Below are 13,193 nucleotides of genomic sequence, written 5' to 3' on the forward strand. Positions count from 1 at the left end.
GGATCGGTTCAAGATGCGAAGGTCCAGGATTGGCCGTAACCCACCGGTTTTCTTGGGTACAATGAAGTAGGGGCTGTAGAACCCCGACCTCATTTCGGCTGGAGGGACAGGCTCGATCGCACCCTTCGCCAGTAGAGTGGCCATCTCTGCACGCATGACGGGGGCATGGGCCCCGGTCATGGTATAGCGGACTCCCCTGTAACGGGGAGGAGCCTGCGCGAACTGAATCGCGTAGCCGAGCCTGATGGTCCGGGCAACCCAGCGGGACAGCCCCGGAAGCTGAAGCCAGGCTTCCAGAGACTGCACCAACGGGGTCATACGGACGACAGACGTACCCTGGGTGGGGCAGCGAGGCAGCGTTACCGGCGCGGACAGGGGAGGCTGTTGGGCGTCCCCGGGTCGGAGCACGGTTAACGGCTGCGCCCTGACAGAGGAGACCAGGGAAGGACTCGCGTTCCACTGGGGTCTGCTCTGCCAGGGGGCTGGCGACAGAGAGGGACGAGAGTGGCGAGACCCGAGGGTGGCGCGCACTGCCGTCACCGATCTCTGGGGGCTCAGGGATGGGGTTGTCAGTTCTTTCTTTAACCACATTAGGGTGCTGCTGACCCGGGGGCCAGCAGCTGAACAAAAGATTCTCCCCCGGCCCTCCACCGGGGGAAGGAGCGGCCCTGCCGCCGTCTCCTGGAAAGAACTGCCCATCCCTGAGCCGTCTGCATCAGGAGCGCCGCTTAGCCTGGCGTTTCTTCGCGGGCTGCGGGGCTGGAGCGGACTGGGACGCCTTCCTGCGGCTGCCTCTTAGCGGCCCGGGTGGAGGCTGCTGCTTGGGTGGCGCAGAGGCGGAGGAAGCCGCGGGAGGGCGTCCTCGGCGGCGAGCAGGCTGAGGCACCTGCGCGGGCGGTGGGGTGGAGGCAGCAGCTGACCGCCGGGGCAGGATGTATTTTATTGCCTCAGTCTGCTTCTGAGCGGCCGAGAACTGTTGGGCGAAGCTCTCGACCGCTCCGCCGAATAGCCCATCCTGCGATATGGGGGCGTTGAGGAAACGTGTTCGCTCAGCGTCGCGCATATCAGACAGGTTGAGCCATAGGTGTCTCTCCTGGACCACATTTGTGGACATCACCTGACCCAGGGAGCGTGCGGTCACCTTCGTCGCCCGGAGAGCGAGGTCGGTGGCGGCACGCAACTCATTGCTGAGTCCTGGATCAGCCCCTCTCTCGTGCATATCACACAGCAACTTGGCTTGGTAAGCCTGAAGAGTTGCCATGGTATGCAAAGAAGCGGCGGCCTGCCCCGCAGCTCTATAGGACTTCGCCACCAGGGATGACGAAAACCTACAGGCTTTGGAGGGGTGCTTTGGGTCACCACGCCAGGACGAAGCGCTCTGAGGACACAGTTGCATCGCAACAGAACGTTCGACTGGGGGGACCCCAGTGTACCCATGAGCCGCGGCTCCATCAAGAGAGGTGAAGGCGGAAGAGGCCGCCAAACGTTCACGGGAAGACAACGGGGCCTTCCAGGAACGCGCGACCTCTTCATGCACCTCGGGGAAGAAAGGTATTGGAGGAGCGGCCGGACGGGTGTCCGAACGCGCCGCCCCCAAAAACCAATCATCCAACCGCGAACGCTCGGGCTGAGGCGGAGGGTTCCACTCCAGTCCAAGCACTGCGTCGGCCCGAGATAGCATGGCTGTCAACTCTGGGTCCGACTCGGGCAATGCTGGCGCACCCGAAGGTGGCAGCACAGCCGAATCATCATCCTCAGATGACTCCAGCCCACCTTGTGATGCGGCGATAGACATCACTTCCTCTTCCGCCGCGCCAAACGCCACAGTCGGGACAGCAGGAGCCGGCCCCGATGTAGACGCCTGAGCGCGGACCGGGTCAAGTGCCTGAGAGGGGGGTGTGGGCCGAGGAACTAGCGTCGGAGCTTTGTTCCACACCGTCACCCTCAGATCACCCTGGTCACCAGCCAAAGTGCCGCCTCCAGAGGAGACCGTGGCATGGTTTTGAACGTGGCATGGTTGTTGGTGGTCTGAGTATTTCAGAAACTGCAGATACTTCCAGCAGGATAATGCGCCATGTCAAAAGCTCAAATCATCTCAAACTGGTTTCTTGAACATGACAATGAGTTCATTATACTCAAATCACCTCCACAGTCACCAGATCTCAATCCAATACAGCAACTGTGTGATGCTATCATGTTAATATGGACCAGTTTATACATACAGTGGGGAGAACAACAGTGAGAGCCGGAATTCTTACTGGTTGCTAGGTGATCAAATACTTACAGTATGTCATACAATAAAATGCTAATTAATTACTTACAAATCATACAATGTGATTTTATGGATTTTTGTTTTAGATTCTGTCACTCACAGTTGAAGAGTACCAGTGTTGGGGGTAACGAGTTACAAAATAACGGATTACAGTAACGATATTACTTTTTTGGGTAACGAAGTAAAGTAACGCATTACACTAAAAATATTGGTAACTACACTACTTTACTAGACTATAGGAACGCGCTTTCCTGCGTTACTCAAGCCGCGTTTGCCTGTGTGTAAAGATCTGATATGTTTTAAGTGCTGCGTGCACCGTTGCCATAGAGCAGTGTTTCCCAACCGAGGTGCCGTCTGACAAGAGCAGGGGTGCCGTGTAAAAGTCCTTCAAATTCTCTCTTTGTAAACTTTGTTCAATTCATGCGAGTGCTGTCGTATGTTTGAATAAGACCACTCATTTTCGCTGTCATCACAAATGACAAGTCACGCGCGCTGTGAGAAGATTTTGTGTCTGTACTGCACTCATCCGAAAGCAAAATATTAAGTTCTCTTTCAAGTTTTGCTCTTGAACGGACAAACACACAAAAACTATGTCAACATGCCCATCTTGATGAGTATCCTAGCAGACATAGTCTGTATATGCCTTAAAACGACGCATATCCGAGCATTAGGTCCAGGATTAGGTCTTAAAGGGGCAGTAGGATTAGGTCTTAAAGGGGCAGTAGCCTTTACTGCTGTCTGTTTAATGTCAAACAACAAAAGACAAGGACATCACTCACTGCTCTTGATTGAATAGATTTTGTAAATTTAATAGGATTAATCTTTAATTTATACAGTCAAATATGCAATGTTATTTTACATTTGATCAATTTCTGTACCTGAAAACTAATGTTAGACGTACCTAAAAAACCTGAAAAGCATTGTTTATTTTATTAGTGTCTTTGCTCAATAGTATTTATTTGTGCTGCTGCTTGTATTTAAATCATTTGTTCTTATTATTTTCTTTATCTTTATTTGACAGTAGTCCTTTTTTTTGGTTTGGGGAAACACTGCATAGAGCCATATGATATTTGTCCATATATCTACACGGTAAATTAAGAAATGGGAAAGTAAAGTAATAAGTAGTGAAGTTACTTTTCAAAGACAGTAACTAGTAAAGTAATCTCATTACAATTTACAGATGTAACTAGTAACTAATAACTAATTACTTTTTTTGAGTAACTACCCCAACACTGAAGAGTACCTATGATAAAAATTACAGACTTACTTCTACATGTTTTGTAAGTGCAAACCTGCAAAATTGGCAGTGTATCAAATACACTAAGAGAGAGAGAGATTTTTTATATATAATTCACTGATTCTTGAGATAAGGGACAAAACATGTCCCAAACACAAATGCCCAATTTATATTAAAACGTAAGAATATCAACACAATAAAAATACTTAAAAAGTTACATCTAGTATTTTTTAAAAGTATACTCTATACTTGGAAACACATGTCATCTAACCTGTCCTCAGCATTAGGTCACAATGTAAAACTGCCAAACAAAGTGTTTAAAAATGCAACAAATTAAAAAATACACAGTTACATTAAAAGGTGGAGATATTTTAGATATCAAACAATACAAATTGTCAAACAATACAAAAAATACATTGGATTATATTTTCCATTAAAAAATTGCTATAAAAGTTGTGTCCTCACTTTACATCAACTCAGGCAGTGTCATGGGCAGCTTTAACTCTGAAGAGCACTTACTATTTCCTGCTCATTGTGGATCTCACAGTAAGACACAAAGACAAACAATATCAGAGTCTCTGCGGTCACAGCCTTAACATGTCAATTATGTTTATTAAGGTAGCTACAACCGAGGAAAAAAACTAAATTGCTGGAGGAAAAAAAAAAGGTTGGAAAAAATTATATTTTGTCAACTCCGTCAGACGTCAACTTCGTCATGTTTTATGTCTGATGATTGACAAGTGCTCTCAAAAAGTCTGTATAATGTGATTAAATTTTTAATTTTTTTTTGCATATGGGGAATTCTTCTAATGCTGTGTCATGATTCTATTTACATATCCTGTATATTTGGCCTATGCTCGACCTTTGTCAACACCGTCAGTATTTGTCAACTCCACCAGTATTTTAAGGTTTTTGTTAATTTTGAAAGAAATGTCTTATTCTTTTTTCAATTTATTGTGTAAAAATGTTAAAACATCAATGGAACTACATGATATTATGTCTTAATTACCTAAGAACATTGGTGATGATATGTGTTTAATATTAAAAGGAGGGAGGAGAATAAGGAATTTAGAAACTGGGTTGTTCATTAATAGTGTTAAAACAAAGACAAAATAAACAGAAAATGTATTTTATGACTTAGCTCCTTTACTGAACACCACTATTACATAACTGAAGACTTGACATTGTTTTTGGATAGTTTAAATTAAATTAGCATGCTTTTCAGTGTGTCTGACGGAGTTGACACGAATTAATTTTGAGTGAATAAATATAATTTTTTTAAAAAAATATTTAGAAATAAGCCTGTTCCCTGGTTCCTTATCTGAGATAATGTAGTGTTAGTTTTTATTTTTTAACATCTAAAACATGTTTTGTCCCTTATCTCAAGAATCAGTGAATTATAATTTAATTATCAAACTTCTGAAAAAGACAAAAGGAGAATGGTGTCCATGCTCTTTTCCAATTAATTGCAATGAATAGGGGTTGAAGCTAACTGCCACTAAACTAAAACAACTAAAAAAATCTTGCTTTGGTAAATCATAATTATGACAAGTCGAAATGATGAGATACTAAGTCATAATTAATTATGATATCAAACTGATGATATCAAACTAGTTTTCAAGCTGTTATTTATGTGAACATTCCTAAGCATCCTTTGACCAAGCAAGCAAAAAGCAAGCAAAGAAAGGATCTGTCTTTTATGGGATGTTTAGGTATTTTTTAATGTTTAGGTATTTTTTAATGAAAAATCAAGACAAAAATACTGATTAAGTCAATTTTTTTTAAAGTGTGGATCACTAATTTGAACTAACTTATCCATCCAGTGCAATCTTGTGATTACTGACATCTTCAGAGCACATTCTAGATTTGACAGAGTTCAGACTTAAAAACACATTGCAATTACATTTTTAGCAATTTCAAGATATAAAACTATATTTTGGATGTAATTGTAAAAATTGTACCCTGATATTCTACCCTTATTTTCTATGATCAATCACTAAACAATGTGCACTTAAAAGAAGCAGTAGAAAATTGCTTTCTTCCCTGTTGAAATAAAATAAAATGAAAATAAACAGTTTAGACCTGTACAAGTTTCCTTGATGGTCCAGAGTAGTTACAGATGGACTGGTGCAGCTTACCAGCAAAGTGAGTTACACCAAAAATGTAATAATGCCACAGAAATTAGACAAAAATTCCCCCCAATTATGGATTGTCTCGAACCATGGAGGGAATGGAAAAATTCATTCTATCATCTTTTAAAACATCAGTCACAGGGCGCTTTTGTAGACTATTTTAGTCAAACCCGAGTGTATGTTTGTGTGTACCCTCAGAGAGACCACAGAGTGATCCTCCCTCACTGCAGTTGCTTTTAACAGAATCCAGACAGAAGTTGAGGTTATTTTTTGTACTTTCCCTATAAATACTTTGCAAGGTCACGTGACTGCAGACACTTGTAACGAAAGGTCCCGGTGACATCATCACACAGCCCACTGAGGAGCACTTGGTGTTATCACTGCAGTGCTTTCTAGATATGACTAATGTTCTGTAGCGTCTGTAACTTCCACACGCTCTCTCTTTCTTTTTCTCCCTCTTTTTCTATTTTTTGTCCAGCATTTCTCTGTAAACTTCCCTTCAGTTTTTTTCTAAACCTTTGTCTGTGCTAATTACTGTTATTGTTGGGGACAGAAAAAAGTATTGGTGACACATGTAAATGCACCATAAAAGTATCATAAAAATGGCCCATATGACTTTTGTGCTACATTGCTTAAACCACACCATAACTTTGCACAAATAACAGGCTAAATTTAAGATATTCACTGATAATCTTCACCTGCTGTGACTGGATCAAGTCATTTATTTGAACTTGAGGACTAGACAGGTCAGATAACAAAGATTTAAGGGTTTGGAACAACATGGGGGTGAGTAAATAATGACATGTAATAAAAAAGGCTGCCCTTTCTCTGGGGCTCTTACCTCCCATGTGTCCACAGAGCTGCTGTCTTTAACTCCATTTTGTGCTGCATTCATTTGCAGGGTTACTTCGTAGCATTCCTGAATATCTGAGAATAATGGAATAGCGATGTCATTGAATGAATGCATTTAAATAATGCAGGTATTTACACTGAAATATGTAATGCCTCCATTACATTTTTAGATTGATGGCAGATGTATGCAAGGTTGCAAGGTTGCTGTTGGCACTATGATATTATTTGAATACGATTCTGGATAAAATTTAACTAATAATACAATTAAATTAAAATGTGTAGTATAAATAATGTTGGCATTCTAACATTTATTCTAAAGGATTAAATAACCCAAAAACGAAATTTCCCATTTACAATTGTCATTTATATGCCCTCATGCTGCTATAACCCTCTATGACATACTTTCCACAGTGAAACATCTTTTAGCAGAATATCCAAATTTCTCTCTTTCGCACAATGAAAGCGGATGGAGACCAAAGACTCTCAAAAGGACAAAAAAATACATCATTAAAGAATACTATAAATTTCTCATTTTGTGTTTCATAAAGAAAGTCATATGCTTTTGGAAGACATGTGTGGAGTCCCTAAAAGAACATGATGAAAAGAAAAACATGAAATGGGAGGGAAAATTATTTCAGTGTTCTCTTGCAAAACTTTTGCTTTCCCCTGAGAAACTTTGCGTTCACTCTGAAATCTTTTTTTTTTTTTTTTCAGAGAAATACTGTTTTGTGAGAGAATGCAAAAGCATTGAATACAGACGATTATTTTCACTTGGGAGAAATCGTGTGGAAATCGGTGATGCTCGCATGGTTGCGGCTCGCATGGTCACGGCTTGCAGTGTGTGAGAGGAATTATGAGACAAGCCAAGTACGAGCACCTTTGGGGAATTTGGGGAATTGGCCCGATTTTCACCAGCGTATAGGCTGTCCCCTATTCCCAAATCATAATCAAACACTGTTACACGATGAGTATTATTAAGCTATAGCTCAGTGGCTGCAACCATAACAATGTGCGCAGACTGGTAAAAAATATGGATGTAGTGTCCGTGATGTCACCCATAGGATTCTGAAGAGCAGTTTTGAAGCATAAAGTAGGGTCGAGCTGGCCATTGCCATCTTGGCCATCACTGCACGTCACTCCCAGATAACAGAAAATGGGCAAAGAGGCAGGACGTGGGTGGAGCTGAGGTGACGTGATGACTAACACAGCAGACAAAAGACAGTCACTCAAAGTGGCCACGTCCTTAATTATGCAGGACTTTAAGGCTTTATATAATGTAAACGAATGAGTTAGAGATTCTTTTTCCTATCAAAGCTAGCCTATAGCTGCAACATAGAAAGCTCCAGTCTCTGTGTTTAGCACGAAAGCTCACGTGATTGCTGCCAGCTTGGCGTACAGTCCTGTATCAGCTGCTTTGACACGATCATCTGGTAAACTGACTTGTAACATGTGCAATATCTCACAACCTCCCAAGTGTCCAAACTCACACAGTGTACGCCCGCCTTTATAGGCTCCATAGACATAAGAATTATGCCAGAATTAAACTTTTTTGGTATCCTGAGAGTTTATGGCTTAATGCTACAGGAATGGTTTGCGTGAGCCGGTGTCTGAAGCACGTGTTTACACAAGGCATGATGTAGCGACGTAGCATACGTCACCGAAACCACAAATAGACGCCATGCCAGCGTGTTGCCAGATTCTAATTGTCTAAAGAAGACACGCAGTTGTGGCCGGAGGCATGGCAGCCCGACATAGCAACTGGACAGTGCCTGCCCCACAAAGCTGTGTTCCTGCATAGACAATTGTAAGCATGGGCTGAGCGCAAATAAGCCCTGAAAGACCTGAGACCCTGGGGTTGAATCCGTATGCAGACTGTAGAACCTGATGAATGTGTGCGGAGAGGACAAGCCTGCTGCAGCACAAACATCCTGCAATGGTGCACCCCTAGCAAGAGCTCTCGAAGACTCAACACTCCTAGTGGAGCGGGCCCTAACTCCTAGAGGTGAAGCTATTATGCGCTGCTTGGTGACCACATTCCCTCTATTGCGGCCCCCAAACCAGACCAGAAGCAGAGAGGACTTATGCCACTGGCCTGAGCGGTGGACATAGATATTGAAACCAGAAGGAACTAACAAGTGCAGACTTTCTTTTTCTTGTATCTAATGAGGCGGAGAGCAGAAAGCCTACAAAACAACTGGCTGACCAGTCTTATATGGAACGTTTGGAATATAGTCCATTCTATGATGCAGTATAGCTTTGACATCACCTGAAGCAAAGGCTAGGCAGGAAGAGGCAAACTGACAGGGCCACCTTGAGGGTCAGTATTTTCTCTGAAACTGATTCCAAATGCTCAAATGTAATTTCTGCTAACACATCCAGAACCAATACTAGGTCCCAGGACAGAACTCGTGACCGGCAGATAGGCTGCAGTCGTCTGGCACTGTGCAAGAACTGAGACACCAGAGGATGTCTCTCAACAGAAACTCCTTTTAAAGCTTTTAAATCCTGTGCAGAACAACACATGCTAGCCTCTAAGGAGTGGTAGGAAGTGTTTCAGTGTTAGGAACACTGCCCCCCTTTCTAGGCAATTTATGTTCTAGTGAAGATGAAGGTCCCCCCCAAATCCCTCTGGCTGGACAAGCACGAGAACTGCACCCCATCAAGTAAGGGAAGCGTCCCTCGTTAGAGTCTTGCGACGGCAAGGAGACCTGTCAGCCTGGCCCTTGTTCAGAAACCATGGATCCTTCCAAAGTCATAGAGCACATAGCCCGTGGTGCGTGACCCTTACGACCCGGGTGAGATGACTCAGAGGATAGAATCCCCTGCTCTTGAGCCACAATGGTGGAATGGTCTCATGTGCAGTGGGTCTAGTGGTAGCAGTTGGCCACTGCTGCCATGAGATCTAACAGCCTCTGAACTTGAAGAACTGAGAGCTCCTGACCTAGCTTGATCTTTCATAGCATTTGGGAATCGATTTTACACGTAAAGGAGATGGCCGTGCTTGCATCATGGTCGGGTCCCAAACCACACCAAGAAAACCCCACTCTTTTTGGCGTTCAGTCTCAAGCCCAACTTCTTCATGTGAGCGAGCACAACATCCACATGCCGCCAAATCTTTTGATGTGTCCATCACACATCGTACGGATTCTTCAAAGACCTAGACACCTCATTCTGGAAAGAAGGTCAGGGAAGCACGGAAGTTGGCGGCGGGGAGGTTGCTCTCGGCCAGATGTCAAATAGCAGTCATCTAGTTTGGACCGTGTACATTTTCTCTTTTCATCAGGCCACTCCAGGTTTAACTTGGCCACAGTATGAGTAACAACCTCGAGATGCTCCTCAAACGCTACTGACTGAGAGGGTTGCTCACACATATGGCTTCTGAAGATAAATAAGCTGGTGACCAGTGATGCCAGTACTCAGTAACGCGTTACTCTAATCTGACTACTTTTTTCCAGTAACGAGTAATCTAACGCGTTACTATTTCCAAACCAGTAATCAGATTAAAGTAACTTATCCAAGTCACTGTGAGTTACTATTTTTGTCATTTTCCTTAGTAAAAATATGTATTTTTGCTTTCTTGTTTAGTCTCAGCAGGGTTTTTCCTTCATAGAGAATAACGAGGCGGCCGCCTTTGTCAAATTTCGTGCCGCCTCCGTCTGTCGACAAAACTCAAAAGGGCAGTCACTTACTCAGATTATGCATGTCGTGATAATTAAATAATCATTAGAAATATATATTGTCACATTATCCTTCATCATTATTACTATATTATGATTTGTAAGTACAACGTCATCCAAAGCCATTCCATAGCTGGCTTTAGATGAATGTCTTTCCTCCGCTGTCAATCATTCTCCTTTCAGCATTCAAGCGCGCGTCGCGTTCGGTTCCAGTCAGCAGCACGGTAAAGCTCACTCCAATATGATATATTCCCGTTATAATACTTGATATGTTGATAAAATACTGTATCTTCCTGGAGTTTATCTAGCGGTTTCTGAAAGATGTTGTGCTCGCTACACAGGTGACAACACAAGGACTATTAATTAGCATCACACGCACAATAATCGGAATTTAAAACTGTCAAGAAACAAATAATCAGTGAATGTTTGGACCGATATACATAGTAGACTAGGATTTGTGCGCTCAACGCTCATCTTCTCTTTATGCTTTGAACTTTTCAATGTGCACTCGTGCTGCACTGCACTCTGATTCCATGTTGCTTTAAGCGCATCATTCTGCACCCGGGATGCGCATTTAAGCGCTTTGTTGCCTCCTTGTTTTTAAGCGTTTCATATATTTTCATAGTTTTGTGCACTTAAAGATTATTAAAAAATATATTGTTCTCACGTATATCATATATTTGTTGTCCCATTACTGAGCTGCACATTACGTTTACAATAAACTATAAATCTTGTAATTTTATATTATTTTTGTAGACCCATATAATTATTTACATTCATATATAAATATAAATAAAAAAATTAATATAAATTGTTTTTCATAAATGTATTTAATAAGAACGCAAAGTAATTTGTACCTTTTCATTAACATGTTTATATTTTATCAAATTAGTCAAAAGATTTTTTTGGAGATACAATTTCAGGAGATACATTGTTGATGTTACTGTTAAAAATGCACTTCCAATAAAGTGTTGGCAAAAACGGTTGTCATTTTTATGTTGAGGCTGCAGAGGTGTTGTCGGCAACTGATGAATGTAACTAACAAAGGAACTTGTAATCTAACTTAGTTACTTTTACAATCAAGTAATCTGTAAAGTAACTTAGTTACTTTTAAAATCAAGTAATCTGTAAAGTAACTAAGTTACTTTTTCAAAGTAACTGTGGCAACACTGCTGGTGACACGCTGGCATGGTGTCTATTTATGGTTTCGGTGACATACTACGCTACGTCACTCATGCTCAGCCAAACGCCGATTGGTGTGTGTAAACACCTGCTTTAGACACCAGCTCACGCTAAACGTTCCCATAGTATCAAGCCATGAAGCGGTGTTGAGTTCCACTCAAAAGGAGAACTCTCCTTTAATGGTCCTCAACAATTGATTAGTAAGTCTTTAAGCCATGCCAAAAAGCACAGGTGCACAGTCTTCACAAGTCAAGCGAGCAAGGTCAAGAGCAATGTCAACTTTTGGCTCAACTTGAGCATCGTTCCCACTATTGTGGATCTCTATAAATATCATCCAGGGGGCCTCATCCAAAATTCCTGTCCATACTGGGTTTAGAGAGCCGGAGCAATCACACTCACTTCGAGAGGCTTTTAATGTGACTTACTCATGACAGCACAGTGCCTGCAGACATTATCAGAGGTAACATTGGATCTGGTGTTGAAGCCCAAAGCTGTTGAAATATGTTAATATGTAAAAACATGATAAAATCATCAGTATAGCATAGCTGTGGGATTATAACTATTCAGAATAAAACCAGTGCACAAGAAACTTGGTTAGATCACTCAAATCAAACAAGTGAAAATTGTTTTGCAGAGGTAGTAGCAGCAAATTGTTGGGCTTACCTAAAGTATTGGACAAGAAAAATACCATAAAGCATTGGACAAAAATACTTATAACACATAAATCAAGTCCTCAAAGTGGTTGGCTCCTCTTCTGTATCCATAATACTGTATATGCACATTCAAGTTGCAAAAGCAAGCAAATAAAAGCTGTGGACATATATTTACTATTTCTTGGCGAATACCAGTCATTTTAATAGGAATCCACACACAAAGTTCCCAATAAATTGCTTGTGTTCAAATTTGTCTCTCGAATACACCATGTTGGCCTACAGAAAGTTGCTTGGTTTGAAAGTGACTCCTGTAACAGCAGACAATAGAGGGTATGCATGCGATGTCACCATCAGCCAGAGTGACTGCGGTTACGCACACTGAGTGGCAAAAAGAAGCAGCATTGGTTTTCAGCATGAATGCCGCGAAAAACACATCTAAAATAGGAAAAATTGACTGTACAAATAGTATATATTTAGGTATAATAGGTATATTTTTTTTACAGACTGCCAAAAGCTACAGAAAAGAGAAGCATATAGGTCGCTGCAATTCACAGAAACAACTGGACTCTGGGCAGCGAAACATGGATTTGTAGTTATCATTTTGTATCAATATGTTGAATTTGGGGGTAAAATAATATCCTATATATTGTATTGTTTTATATTGTATTGACAACTCATCAATTCAATGTTTAGCATTTTATAATTGGAGGTTTTTAAATAAACAGTCAAAAACTATAGAAGTTTTTAGGGCTAGACTATATGACGATTTTGTATAAAGTGTTCACAGCCAAATTTGCTTTACAGTATGTATTTCACCAGCATCGAAATCAGGCACATATAAATGTCAGGAAACACGGAGGGAATTATATTGATTATTAAATTGATTACCAAATATCAAAGATCAAATATCCATGGATCACTGGATCTTTGGTAAGTTTTAAGGAACACTATACTGTCCAACCTTTAGGTTAAACTGATAATCACATTTTTGCTGTTTCCCCAATCAAATCCCGTCATGCAGCAGGCTCTTTTGCCACTCAGTCCGGCTGAGGGGGCATGTTCCCGGCGGGAAAGTGACGTCAATACATACCCTCAATTGGCCTGTTTTGCCCAGAATTACAATGTTACTAGTTACTATGGACACTCATGCCATCAACACACCTGTTTGTCATTTAGTTCACTATCACT

At 41.8% G+C, this 13,193-nt stretch overlaps 1 protein-coding gene across 3 annotated transcripts in view; it reads right to left on the reverse strand.

Moving 5' to 3' along the window:
• The window catches only part of dlg3 (discs, large homolog 3), a 140,435-nt gene that overhangs the window by 116,674 nt on the left and 10,568 nt on the right, over positions 1-13,193 (reverse strand). For all 3 annotated transcript variants that reach the window (XM_079838592.1, XM_079838594.1, XM_079838595.1), the window contains exon 3: positions 6,483-6,568. In XM_079838592.1, coding sequence (XP_079694718.1) covers positions 6,483-6,568 — 86 coding nt within the window. The remainder of the gene's footprint in view (positions 1-6,482; positions 6,569-13,193) is intronic.

Source organism: Gobio gobio (assembly GCF_949357685.1).
Source record: "Gobio gobio genome assembly, chromosome: 16".
Classification (NCBI taxonomy): domain Eukaryota; kingdom Metazoa; phylum Chordata; class Actinopteri; order Cypriniformes; family Gobionidae; genus Gobio; species Gobio gobio.